General features: G+C 49.6%; 1 protein-coding gene across 2 annotated transcripts in view; it reads left to right on the forward strand.

The window, feature by feature from the left end:
• PTGFRN (prostaglandin F2 receptor inhibitor) overlaps positions 1–14,253 on the forward strand; it is a 378,388-nt gene that overhangs the window by 331,325 nt on the left and 32,810 nt on the right. For both annotated transcript variants that reach the window (XR_011194649.1, XM_069202804.1), the window contains exons 7-8: positions 447–554; positions 4,205–4,510. Coding sequence is in view for 1 of the 2 variants with exons in the window: in XM_069202804.1 (XP_069058905.1) it covers positions 447–554; positions 4,205–4,510 (414 nt within the window). In the remaining variant the exon portion in view is untranslated. The remainder of the gene's footprint in view (positions 1–446; positions 555–4,204; positions 4,511–14,253) is intronic.

The raw sequence follows: 14,253 nt of genomic DNA on the forward strand, positions 1-14,253 counted from the left end.
GGGAGTGCTGTGCACTCCCCCTCACTGCTCGTCACCCCTATGGCCCGCCGCTTTCTGAGAGAAAGGATAATAAACATAGTTTATTATCCTTTTTTTCTGAAAGGTTTGCAGGTTCTGCTGCTACTGTCGGAGGGGGGCGACGTTCCTCCGCCCTAACAGAGAAGCCGCCCCTGGCATCAGCCCTCTTGTAGCAGACGCCACCTAGTGGTAGGTGCTGGAGACTAAACTGTGATCCCTGTGTTACCAGATTGTATGTAGCATCTGTGACCAAGAGTATTAATGTGCAACGATAGCTGTGTTTGTCATGCCTCTGTGCGAGAACCCAACAACTACTGTGTATACTGATAAAAGGTATTATCGTATTTGCCTTCCGCTGGCGCCGGTCATAAATACATGTTTAAAAGCCGGTCTTCATCCTCACTTTTATTCCTTCTGTATCACCCCAGGTCCAGTCTTTAACGTCTCGGTGCATTCGGACAGTCCATCCGTGTACCAGGGAGAGAGGGTGGAGCTGCACTGCGTCATCACCATCCAAGGGCCGGCTCTGGATCCAGGTAATGTATTGTTCCGCCCCCCTGCCTCGCCGCCTGGCCACAGGTGCTGTCCTGTTACACGCACCCGCCTCGCCGCCTGGCCACAGGTACTGTCCCGCCTCGCCACCTGGCCACAGGTACTGTCCTGTTACACGCACCCGCCTCGCCGCCTCGCCACAGGTACTGTCCTGTTACACGCACCCGCCTCGCCGCCTGGCCACAGGTACTGTCCTGTTACACGCACCCGCCTCGCCACAGGTACTGTCCTGTTACACGCACCCGCCTCGCCGCCTGGCCACAGGTACTGTCCTATTACACGCACCCGCCTCGCCGCCTGGCCACAGGTGCTGTCCTGTTACACGCACCCGCCTCGCCAACTGGCCACAGGTGCTGTCCTGTTACACGCACCCGCCTCGCCGCCTGGCCACAGGTACTGTCCTGTTACACGCACCGCCTCGCCGCCTCGCCACAGGTACTGTCCTGTTACACGCACCCGCCTCGCCGCCTGGCCACAGGTGCTGTCCTGTTACACGCACCCGCCTCGCCACCTGGCCACAGGTGCTGTCCTGTTACACGCACCCGCCTCGCCACCTGGCCACAAGTGCTGCCTCTGCACCAGGCTGGTGGCCGCATGGGTACAGGTACTGTCCTGTTACACGCACCCGCCTCGCCACCTGGCCACAGGTGCTGTACTGTTACACGCACCCACCTCTCCACTGGGCTGGTCGCCACCTGGCCTGGTTACAGGTACTGTCCTGTTTCTCTCACACACCTCTCCACCTGGCTGGTCCCCACCTGGCTTGGGGGCAAGTACTGTCGTGATACACGCACCCACCTCTCCACCTGGCTGCTCGCCACCTGACCTGGGTACAGGCACTGTCCTGTCACACGCATCTGCCTCTCCACGTGGCTGCTTGCCGCCAGGCCTGGGCACGTGTACTGTCCTATTACACGCACCCGCCTCGCCACCTGACCGGGGTACAGGTAATATCCTGTTACACGTACCCGCCTGTCCACCTGGCTGCTCGCCACCTGGCCTGGGAACAGGTATCATCCTGTTACATGCACCCACCTCTACACCTGGCCTGGGTATAGGTTCTTTCCTGTGCCAGGGATCCAGCTCACCAGCTGGTAGGGCTGGCTGCTCTTTCTCACACAACCGTCTCTCCACCTAGCCTGGGTACAGGTACTATCTTGTGCAATGCACCCACCTTGTGTACAGGCACTGTTCTGTGTCACACACCCACCTCTCCACCTGTCTGGTCGCCACCAAGCCTGGGCACAGGTACTGCCATGTTCCGTACACCCCCCTTACCAGTTGTCACCTATCCTGGGTACAGGTCCTGTGCCACACACCCACCTCGCCACCTGGCTTGGGTACAGGTATTGGGCCAGACACCCGCCTCACCACCTAACCTGTGTACAGGTACTGTCCTGTGCCACACACCCATCTCTCTGTTCGCCTCCTAGCCTGGGTACAGGTACTGTCCTGTTCTGAGCACTCACCTCGCCGGTTCCCACCTAGCCTGCGTACAGGGCCTGCCATGTGCCACACACCTACCTCTCCGCCTGTCCTGAGTACAGGTTCTATCCTGTGCCACACACCCACCTGGCCTGACCACAGGTACTGACCTTTGCCACACGCCCCCCCTCTCCTTCTGGCCTGTGCATAGGTACTGTCCAATTCCACACACTTCACCACCTGGCTGGAACTCTGTCTCTATCCCTTACTGCCACAACGAGCCTTGGCACAGGTGGCATTAAGGCTCCACTGTCTGCAGTTATGGTGCAATGGAAGCATTGCCCTCCACTCTGCGGGGCACTCTAGTAAAGCACCCCAAGTCTCATGTTCAGTCTGCACACCCCTTCTGAGATCCACCCCATCTGCTGAGAACAGTGTACCATAGGAAAGGATTATTGGAATTCTGTGTTGAATGGAGAACCAAAGTATGCGTCAGGGTTGACAAAATTGTGTGACAAGAAAGGGAAATTACATGGCACTTGGGTACGGCTCCTAGCATAGCAGTTACGATACAGGCTTGGTTTGTCAAGTTTGCAAGTGCTGTTAGGTTACATCTTTTGGTATAGCGAAACATTTGCAAATTACTGGCTTCGCGGCGCTTCATGTGGAAGAAACAGTTCGATCTGTTAGGTTCCCAATGGAAGCTCTCTGTTGAGGGAGGTCAATGAAAACCCTGTGGTCTGAGAGGGGTGTGGGTGGTGTGGTTTGGTGGCGAGTATTATGAGTGGTATGTCACAGCAGCTTGTGTGGTATTGGCATTATGGGACGCGGTAGTGTAGTGGGGTGGGTAGAGTGATGGAGGTGTGTGTAGTGTTTATTGTAGTGTGTTGTGGTTCCCCAAGGAGTGTGATGGGCATTGCAGAGAGTTGTTAAGGTGTGGTCTGTGGTGATGTGGCGGGATGTCTAGTCTAAGGCGGTGGTGAGTGGTGCCTGGTGTGACATGATGGGGTGTGGAGTCGCTTGTTGTGATTTGATACAAAATGAAGTTGTGAAGTGACGTCGTGAGAGAGGAAAGGACAAAGAGTGCAGACAGGAGGAAGGTTTTGGAGAGAGTGCATGAGGAAACGAGAGTGAACATCATAAGGAACAGAGTGAGCAGAATGACGGGAAGAGAAAAGAGAACATAGGGAAGCAAAAATAACACAGGGGTTGGGAAGAGAGCAGGGTTGCAAGAGGTGAGAGGAGTGGAGAAAAGGAAGCCAGAGGGAGTGAGCGGGTGAAGTCGATGGAAGGGGAGAGGAGATCAGGGGAGGGTAGAAAGATTCAAGGAGGAGAAGAAGGCAAATAGTTGACTTAAAGACAGCAGAGAAGAGGGTGAGGATGAAAGCCGCAAGAGCGGGGGAAAGAATAAACTTAAAAAGTGTTGACTAGGTGTACAGAAAAGGACAAAGAGAAAAGGGTGGAGGAGGGAGCTGAAATTTGGAGAGGCAGGCAGTAGGGGGTAGGAAGAAAAGTGAAAGTAGGAAAAAGGACGGAGAGTCGAAGTGAAGGGAGGTGGAAGAAGTGAAAACGAGGGAGGGCGTGCAACGGAGAGATGAGAAGTAGAAAAGAGGACAGGAGCAGAAGGTAGGGCAGTCATGATATGGCAGGTGCTAGGTGATTTACAGTGTAGTGAGGTGGGCGGTGGCATTTTTGTGAGCTTTTAATGTGGAATGATTTAATTGGTTTGTTAAATTGCCGCAGAGTGTGATAGGGCGTGTAGTGCTTAGGAGAGTGTCAGATCATGGTGTGGTGGGATGAAGTGTGGCATGGTGGTGGTGGAGTGATGTGGGATTGTGTGGTGGGGCTTGGTGAGCTATGCTGTAGGGTGTTTGGTGTGGTCAGGTTTGTAGTAGAGAACTGGTGTGTTGACTGGTGCGATTCCTTCAAGGCGTGCTGAGTATTGGGGTGATGTGCATTGGTGCAAGGTGTTGGATCGCACACTCCAGCATGGAGCGGGGTGCTCTTTCACACCATGGCAGGTTGTTTTGGAGCGCTGTTCTAGGCAGGGTGCGTTAATTGGTGGTGGTGGTCTTGGCAGGAGGCTTCTTTTGGGATGGTGATCCACAGAGGGTGCTTCAGTTGTTGGTTATAGTAGTGTCTGTGTATTGGAGTGCAGAGCCCATGTCTCATGGATGTCTGTCCATTTTCCTTCTTCCCTCCACTCTAGATGATATGTCCTTTGATGTCTCCTGGTTTGCCGTCCGCTCCACTGCCCTGGACAAAGCCCCTGTTTTCTTGGCTTCACTGGACCGACGAGCTGTGGTGATGCAGGCACCCCGGAATGGCAGCAGCGATGTGGGTGTGGATCGGGTGAGCGCCATGGAGTTCCGGCTGAGGGTATACGGCTGCGAGGAGCAGGACTTTGGCAGCCATTTCTGCACCGTGACCCCCTGGGTACTGTCCACCGCGGACAACTGGCAGAGGCAGCCTGATATCCGGTCCAAACCCATCCTCGTGACAGTCAAACCGGACAGTAAGTACTGTGTGTGATGTTTGCGCATCAGTTGTGAGCTGGTCCGGGTTGCGTGGTGACTGGTGCCCAGAGGGTGCACATGCCAACCCATACTAAACTAGAAGACATGTGTCTACCCTTGTGCACACTTGCCAACATCCTGTGACCAAAAAGGAGGATTGTTCAGATTTTAAGATTGCTAAGTAGCATAATGATGACATCATAGGAAGTTATGTTCCATGATTCTTCACTGTGAAACCCCTGTAAATTACAACACAGCCCTCAGGAAGAACCATTCCGGGCCCCAGACATGATGTAGGGGGCTGTCGTGACAACAGCTGTCAGTCACACACCTCCTCCAGCTACCTTTAGGAAGCCCATAGGTCTGCTTTAGCAAACTGCTGCAATGGTTACATTTGTTTTTCATTTGTATTGTAAGCATATGTCACAAAAGTAGAAATGGGCTTACTAATTCACCCATCCTGAATGCTGCAGCGGGTGGACGCAAACATGTGAAAGACCAGTGAATGAAAAGAGTCAAAGCCCATCTATGTATATAAATATGTATTTTTAATTTGTTGTTCTTAGGTCGAGCGCGCGAGCGCTCTGGCCTGTTGTAATCTCTCTGTGGGCTTTTAACCACGCCCATCACTATCATTCGTTCATCAGCTTGCATTTCAACAATCCTTTGTTATCATTGGTAAATGCTTTACGTTTTGTCTGTCCTTGGAGCAATTTTGTTTCCTCCTTGGCCATTTACCCTGTTACACGTATAATTGCACGTTTGCCGATATGTTTGACTGCAAGCGCACGTATTTTTCCTTTTGAGTCTCTCCTTCTGGCTCATGCTCGGCTGTGGCACTTTGAATCGGCTCCCTTAGGTCAACTGTTTTACTTTTCATTTTCAATTTACGTTGCAAGAAAAGTCCAGTAATGGAATGTTCGATGGCATCTGTCGCTGTAGATACGCATGTTTTGCATAGCTCGCCATCTGGTGTTGGGCCGGAGTGTTACAAGTTGTTTTTCTTCGAAGAAGTCTTTCGAGTCACGGGACCGAGTGACTCCTCCTTTTGTCTCCATTGCGCATGGGCGTCGACTCCATCTTCGATTGTTTTTTTTCCGCCATCGGGTTCGGACGTGTTCCTGTCGCTCCGAGTTTCGGAACGGAAAGATAGCTAATTTCGGAAGATTTTCGTCGGTATTGTTGCGTTCGGGATCGGCGTAGTTAGATTCAACACCGCGTCTAAGATCGAAGAGCTCCGGTGCCCTTCGGGGTAATTTTTTCGATCCCCCATCGGGGCCTGGTCGGCCTGACCGCGTGCAGAAGAACGCCGATGGAAACGGACCCCGTTCCGTTTCTGTCCCAAATGCCACAATAAATACCCCTATACAGACCAACACTTGGTCTGCAACCTGTGCCTGTCACCTGAGCACAGTGAAGACACCTGCGAGGCCTGTCGTGCGTTCCGGTTCTGAAAAACACTCCGAGACCGTCGAGCCAGAAGACTTCAGATGGCGTCCGCGCCGACAGCCCACCGGGAGTTCGAGGAACAAGAAGAGGAGGGAACCTTTTCGATCCAAGAATCGGACTCCGAAGGATTCGACGATACACAAACCGTGAGTAAGACGTCGAAAACCACTCAGAAGAAGATTTACAAGGCCCAGGGGACGCCACTGCCACCAGGCCATGGCTCGACCCATAAATTCGGTGACCGACCGTCGGCACCGAAAAAGGCCCAAACAGTGCCGAGATCGTCCGACTCCGGTAGAGACACCGGCACGCAGCCTTCTCGGGACCGAGAAAGTGCTGGAGACAAGCATCGACACCGAGATACCGGTGTAGACACGGCTCAACGCCGAGACAGCGGCACCGAAGAAGATCGACGCCGAGAGGTTTCGGCCCCGAAAAAGAAAAAAGTCACCTCGGAGCCGAAAAAAGATGCAGACAGGGTTTCGGTGCCAAACAAACTGCAACCAACCCAGTTTCAGGCTCTTATACAGAAGAGCACTCGCTAACCTCCCAAATGCAAAAGCATAGGTTTGAGGAAGAGCTACACTCAACTGATGTAGACCATACGCAAAAGCGTATTTTCATACAGCAGGGGACAGGAAAAATAAGCACCCTTCCCCCTATTAGAAGAAAGAGAAGATTGGAGTTCCAAACTGAACAAACACCACAAACAAAAGTGGTGAAAAAAGTTACCCCACCACCCTCTCCTCCACCTGTGATTAACGTCTCACCAGCACAAACTCCATCACACTCCCCAGCTCACACCACCATAAGCCAGGGTGACCAAGATCAAGACGCATGGGACTTGTACGACGCCCCAGTGTCAGATAACAGTCCGGAGGCATACCCTACGAAGCCATCTCCACCAGAGGACAGCACTGCGTATTCTCAAGTGGTGGCTAGAGCAGCACAATTTCACAATGTAAGCCTCCACTCAGAACAGGTCGAGGATGACTTTTTATTCAACACACTCTCCTCCACCCACAGCTCATACCAAAGCCTGCCTATGCTCCCTGGTATGCTCCGGCACGCAAAAGAAATCTTTAAGGAGCCGGTCAAAAGTAGGGCTATCACACCAAGGGTGGAAAAAAAGTATAAGGCGCCTCCTACAGACCCGGCTTTCATCACTACACAGCTGCCACCAGACTCTGTCGTTGTAGGAGCAGCTAGGAAAAGGGCCAACTCCCACACATCTGGAGATGCACCACCCCCAGATAAAGAAAGCCGCAAGTTCGATGCAGCTGGTAAAAGAGTCGCAGCACAAGCTGCAAACCAGTGGCGCATCGCGAACTCCCAGGCACTACTTGCGCGCTATGACAGAGCCCATTGGGATGAGATGCAACATCTCATTGACCATCTGCCCAAGGACCTACAAAATAGGGCAAAACAAGTGGTTGAGGAGGGACAGACCATTTCCAACAACCAAATCCGCTCCTCCATGGACGCTGCAGATACAGCTGCACGGACAATTAATACATCTGTAACTATCAGAAGGCATGCATGGCTCCGAACGTCTGGATTTAAACCAGAGATTCAGCAAGCAGTTCTCAATATGCCTTTTAACGAAAAAGAACTGTTCGGTCCAGAAGTGGACACAGCGATTGAGAAACTCAAAAAAGACACGGACACTGCTAAAGCCATGGGCGCACTCTACTCCCCGCAGAGCAGAGGGAATTACAGCACATTCCGTAAAACACCCTTTAGAGGGGGGTTTCGGGGTCAGAGCACACAAGCCAGCACCTCACAGGCAACACCGTCCAGTTACCAGGGACAGTACAGAGGAGGTTTTCGGGGACAATATAGAGGAGGGCAATTCCCTAGGAATAGAGGAAAATTTCAAAGCCCCAAAACCCCTACTACTAAACAATGACTCACATGTCACTCACCCCCTCCACACAACACCAGTGGGGGGAAGAATAGGTCATTATTACAAAGCATGGGAGGAAATCACTACAGACACTTGGGTTCTAGCAATTATCCAACATGGTTATTGCATAGAATTTCTACAGTTCCCTCCAAACATACCACCAAAAGCACAAAATTTGACAAAACATCATTCCAATCTCCTGGAGATAGAAGTGCAGGCACTATTGCAAAAGAATGCAATCGAATTAGTGCCAAACACACAAATAAACACAGGAGTTTACTCACTGTACTTTCTGATACCAAAGAAGGACAAAACGCTGAGACCAATCCTAGACCTCAGAATAGTGAACACATTAATCAAATCAGACCACTTTCACATGGTCACACTACAAGAAGTATTACCATTGCTAAAACTACACGACTACATGACAACTTTAGACCTCAAGGACGCGTATTTCCATATACCAATACACCCATCGCACAGGAAATACCTAAGGTTTGTATTCAAAGGAATACATTACCAATTCAAGGTACTGCCTTTCGGATTAACAACCGCACCAAGAGTCTTTACCAAATGTCTAGCAGTAGTCGCTGCACACATCAGAAGGCAGCAAATACATGTGTTCCCATATCTAGACGACTGGCTAATCAAGGCCCATTCGTTAATAGAGTGCTCAAATCACACAAATCAGATCATACAAACCCTCTTCAAACTAGGGTTCACCGTCAACTTCACGAAATCCAACATTCTGCCGTGCAAGGTACAACAATACCTAGGAGCCATAATAGACACAACAAAAGGAGTAGCCACTCCAAGTCCCCAAAGAATTCAAAATTTCAACACCATCATACAACGCATGTATCCAACACAAAAGATACAAGCAAAGATGATATTACAACTCCTAGGCATGATGTCTTCATGCATAGCCATTGTCCCAAACGCAAGACTGCACATGAGGCCCTTACAACAGTGCCTAGCATCACAGTGGTCTCAAGCACAGGGTCATCTTCTAGATCTGGTGTTAATAGACCGCCAAACTTACCTCTCGCTTCTGTGGTGGAACAACATAAATTTAAACAAAGGGCAGCCTTTCCAAGACCCAGTGCCACAATACGTAATAACAACAGATGCTTCCATGACAGGGTGGGGAGCACACCTCGATCAACACAGCATACAAGGACAATGGAACGTACATCAAACAAAACTGCATATAAATCACCTAGAACTTCTAGCAGTTTTTCAAGCACTAAAAGCTTTCCAACCAATAATAGTTCACAAATACATTCTTGTCAAGACAGACAACATGACAACAATGTATTATCTAAACAAGCAAGGGGGGATGCACTCCACGCAGTTAAGCCTGCTAGCACAAAAAATTTGGCGTTGGGCAATTCACAACCAAATTCGCCTAATAGCACAATTTATACCAGGGATCCAAAATCAACTCGCAGACAATCTCTCTCGAGATCACCAACAGGTCCACGAATGGGAAATTCACCCCCAAATTCTGAACACCTATTTCAAACTCTGGGGAACACCTCAAATAGACTTGTTTGCGACGAAGGAGAACGCAAAATGCCAAAACTTCGCATCCAGATACCCACACAAACAGTCCCAAGGCAATGCCCTATGGATGAACTGGTCAGGGATATTTGCTTACGCTTTTCCTCCTCTCCCTCTCCTTCCTTACCTGGTAAACAAACTCAGTCAAAACAAACTCAAACTCATATTAATAGCACCAACTTGGGCAAGGCAACCCTGGTACACAACGCTGCTAGACCTATCAGTAGTACCCTACATCAAATTGCCCAACAGGCCAGATCTGTTGACACAACACAACCAAAAGATCAGACACCCAGATCCAGCATCGCTGAATCTAGCAATCTGGCTCCTGAAATCCTAGAATTCGGGCACTTACAACTTACCCAAGAATGTATGGAAGTCATAAAGCAAGCCAGAAGGCCATCCACCAAGCACTGCTATGCAAGTAAATGGAAGAGGTTTGTTTGCTACTGCCATATTAATCAAATACAACCATTACACACAACTCCAGAACATGTAGTGGGTTACTTGCTTCACTTACAAAAATCTAACCTGGCTTTCTCTTCCATTAAAATACACCTTGCAGCAATATCTGCATACCTGCAGACTACCTATTCAACTTCCCTATATAAGATACCAGTCATTAAAGCATTCATGGAGGGCCTTAGGAGAATTATACCACCAAGAACACCACCTGTTCCTTCATGGAACCTAAATGTTGTCCTAACTAGACTTATGGGTCCACCTTTTGAACCCATGCACTCCTGCGAAATACAGTTCCTAACCTGGAAGGTTGCATTTCTCATCGCCATTACTTCCCTAAGAAGAGTAAGCGAGATTCAGGCGTTTACAATACAAGAACCTTTTATACAACTACACAAGAATAAGGTCGTCCTAAGGACTAATCCTAAATTTTTGCCAAAGGTTATTTCACCGTTCCATCTAAATCAAACAGTGGAACTTCCAGTGTTCTTTCCACAACCAGATACCGTAGCTGAAAGGGCACTACATACATTAGATGTCAAAAGAGCATTGATGTATTACATTGACAGAACAAAAAACATCAGAAAGACTAAACAACTATTTATTGCATTTCAAAAACCTCATGCAGGAAACCCAATATCAAAACAAGGTATAGCCAGATGGATAGTTAAATGCATCCAAATCTGCTACCTTAAAGCTAAACGACAGCTGCCCATTACACCAAGGGCACACTCAACCAGAAAGAAAGGCGCTACCATGGCCTTCCTAGGGAATATTCCAATGCACGAAATATGTAAGGCAGCCACATGGTCTACGCCTCACACATTTACAAAGCACTACTGTGTAGACGTGCTGTCCGCACAACAAGCCACAGTAGGTCAAGCCGTATTAAGAACATTATTTCAGACTACTTCCACTCCTACAGGCTGATCCACCGCTTTTGGGGAGATAACTGCTTACTAGTCTATGCAAAACATGCATATCTACAGCGACAGATGCCATCGAACTGAAAATGTCACTTACCCAGTGTACATCTGTTCGTGGCATCAGTCGCTGTAGATTCGCATGTGCCCACCCGCCTCCCCGGGAGCCTGTAGCAGTTTGGAAGTTACCTTCAACTATTTGTATATGTATCATCTCAACCTTAAATAGGTACATACTTAGTCACTCCATTGCATGGGCACTATTACTACAATTCAACTCCTACCTCACCCTCTGCGGGGAAAAACAATCGAAGATGGAGTCGACTCCCATGCGCAATGGAGACAAAAGGAGGAGTCACTCGGTCCCGTGACTCGAAAGACTTCTTCGAAGAAAAACAACTTGTAACACTCCGGCCCAACACCAGATGGCGAGCTATGCAAAACATGCGAATCTACAGCGACTAATGCCACGAACAGATGTACACTGGGTAAGTGACATTTTCATTACAACGCTAATAGCTCTAACTCAGGCAAATGCGAGACCCTTTGCATTGTAAATGCTTGTTTTTTATGACATGAGGCTGGCAAGATGGCTAACCTGTCTTTAAGCCAAAATCTAAAAATAGGTGAATATCCACAAATCTATTTAAGATGTCTCCCCTTGAACATCCTAAAGCAGCCTCCTTTTGTTACAATTCTCAGACTTCGCTGTCCTACAAATTTCATCTTACCCATGCCCTGTTCATGTTAAAGTATATGTGGTTGTGTTTATTTTAAAAAGGTTTTTGGGGGATAAAAGCATATTATTCCCTATGCAAGAGATGCAATGTCTTCCACATAGTCCTGTTTTCCCTACTGGAGACCTATTGTTCCTGCAAGCCTCTGTTGTATTTTGAGGGGGCGATGAGGATGTTTAGGGGTACACTGTTGAACTCCAGCGTAGAGCGCCCTCATTTCTCAAGTATGAATCGATCATAGATTCACATGCTTGTATTCTGCTAAAGAGTGACTGCTTCCAGTCAACATTCGAATTCGACAAGTTCTCTAGAATCGAGTTAGCGTTCACGCATTGGCCAGATGTCTTTATCTGCCAGAACATTCAGTTCTGGAATCTGTTTTTGTAGCTTTGCCATAGACTATAGCTTTTTTTGTTAATTACATTTATCTCACACAACGCGTCACGATCTCAAAGTTGCAGTTGATAGGTATGGGCCATTTTATTGAGTTTTTTTCTATTTTTGCCTTTTAGGTTTCTGCTAGGGGTCTCTGCCTTGGAATACACCCATAACTTTGAAGGGTTTACTCCAAGAGGGTGGCAGCAAGTACATAAAGACAGTGCCACATGCTGACTGTCTGCCTCAGATCACGATGGTGGTAGTGGCAAGGCTTCACAGATATTCGAACCGAAGACTTTCAACCTCGGTGGGATGTTGACCCTGATCAAGGGACCAGCAAGAGAAAAAGAGGGAGTCCTTGTTCACCAACTGCTACTCGGAGAAGGGAGGGGAGGGTAACAATGTCAATGCTTTTTTGCAGCCTTCAGTCTTCCTTGCCAAACCACGTTTCCCTACTCCATATGTGAACTACCCTTCAAGGACCACGTTGAGTGGCAGAGACAACGTCAACACGTAATATAATGTTCGATGGCATCTGTCGCTGTAGATACGCATGTTCTGCAATAGCTCGCCATCTGGTGTTGGGACGGAGTGTTACAAGTTGTTTTTCTTCGAAGAAGTCTTTCGAGTCACGGGACCGAGTGACTCCTCCTTTTGTCTCCATTGCGCATGGGCGTCGACTCCATCTTCGATTGTTTTTTTTCCGCCATCGGGTTCGGACGTGTTCCTGTCGCTCCGAGTTTCGGAACGGAAAAAATAGTTAATTTCGGAAGATTTTCGTCGGTATTGTTGCGTTCGGGATCGGCGTACTTAGATTCCACACCGCATCGAAGATCGAAGAGCTCCGGTGCCCTTCGGGGTAGTTTTTCGATCCTCCGTCGGGGCCTGGTCGGCCCGACCGCGTGCTGAAGAACGCCGATGGAACGGACCCCGTTCCGTTTCTGCCCCAAATGCCACAATAAATACCCCTACACAGACCAACACTTGGTCTGCAACCTGTGCCTGTCACCTGAGCACAGCGAAGACACCTGCAAGGCCTGTCGTGCGTTCCGGTCCCGAAAAACACTCCGAGACCGTCGAGCCAGAAGACTTCAAATGGCGTCCGCACCGACAGCCCAACGGGAGTTCGAGGAACAAGAAGAGGAAGGTACCTTCTCGATCCAAGACTCAGACTCCGAAGGATTCGACGATACACAAACCGTGAGTAAGACGTCGAAAACCACACAAAGAAACATTTACAAGGCCCAGGGGACGCCACTGCCACCAGGCCATGGCTCGACCCATAAATTCGGTGACCGACCGTCGGCACCGAAAAAGGCCCAAACAGTGCCGAGATCGTCCGACTCCGGTCGAGACACCGGCACGCAGCCTTCTCGGGACCGAGAAAGTGCTGGAGACAAGCCTCGACACCGAGATGCCGGTGTGGACACGGCTCGACGCCGAGACAGCGGCACCGAAACAGATCGACGCCGAGAGGTTTCGGCCCCGAAAAGGAAAAAAGTCACCTCAGAGCCGAAAAAACACGCAGAGAAAGTTTCGATGCCGAAACAAACTGCAAGCGACCCAGCTTCAGGCTCTTATACAGAAGAGCACTCGCTAACCTCCCAAATGCAAAAGCATAGGTTTGAGGAAGAGCTACAAGCAACTGATGTGGACCATACGCAAAAGCGTATCTTCATTCAGAGGGGACAGGAAAAATAAGCACCCTTCCCCCCATTAGGAGAAAGAGAAGGTTGGAGTTCCAGACGGAACAAGCACCACAACCAAAAGTGGTGAAAAGAGTTACACCACCACCCTCTCCTCCGCCCGTGATTAACGTTTCACCAGCACAAACGCCATCACACTCCCCAGCTCACACCACCATGAGCCAGGGTGACCAAGATCAGGACGCATGGGACCTATACGACGCCCCAGTGTCAGATAACAGCCCGGAGGCATACCCTACAAAACCATCTCCACCAGAAGACAGCACCGCGTACTCTCAGGTGGTGGCTAGAGCAGCACAATTTCACAACGTAAGCCTCCACTCAGAACAGGTCGAGGATGATTTCTTGTTCAACACACTCTCCTCCACCCACAGCTCCTACCAAAGCCTGCCTATGCTCCCTGGTATGCTCCGGCACGCAAAAGACATATTTAAGGACCCGGTCAAAAGTAGGGCAATCACACCAAGGGTGGAAAAAAAGTATAAGCCGCCTCCTACGGACCCGGTTTTCATCACAACACAGCTGCCACCAGACTCTGTTGTTGTAGGAGCAGCTAGGAAAAGGGCCAACTCTCACACATCTGGAGATGCACCACCCCCAGATAAAGAAAGCCGCAAG

The sequence above is a fragment of the Pleurodeles waltl genome, chromosome 8 (genome assembly GCF_031143425.1).
Source record: "Pleurodeles waltl isolate 20211129_DDA chromosome 8, aPleWal1.hap1.20221129, whole genome shotgun sequence".
In the NCBI taxonomy this organism is placed as follows: domain Eukaryota; kingdom Metazoa; phylum Chordata; class Amphibia; order Caudata; family Salamandridae; genus Pleurodeles; species Pleurodeles waltl.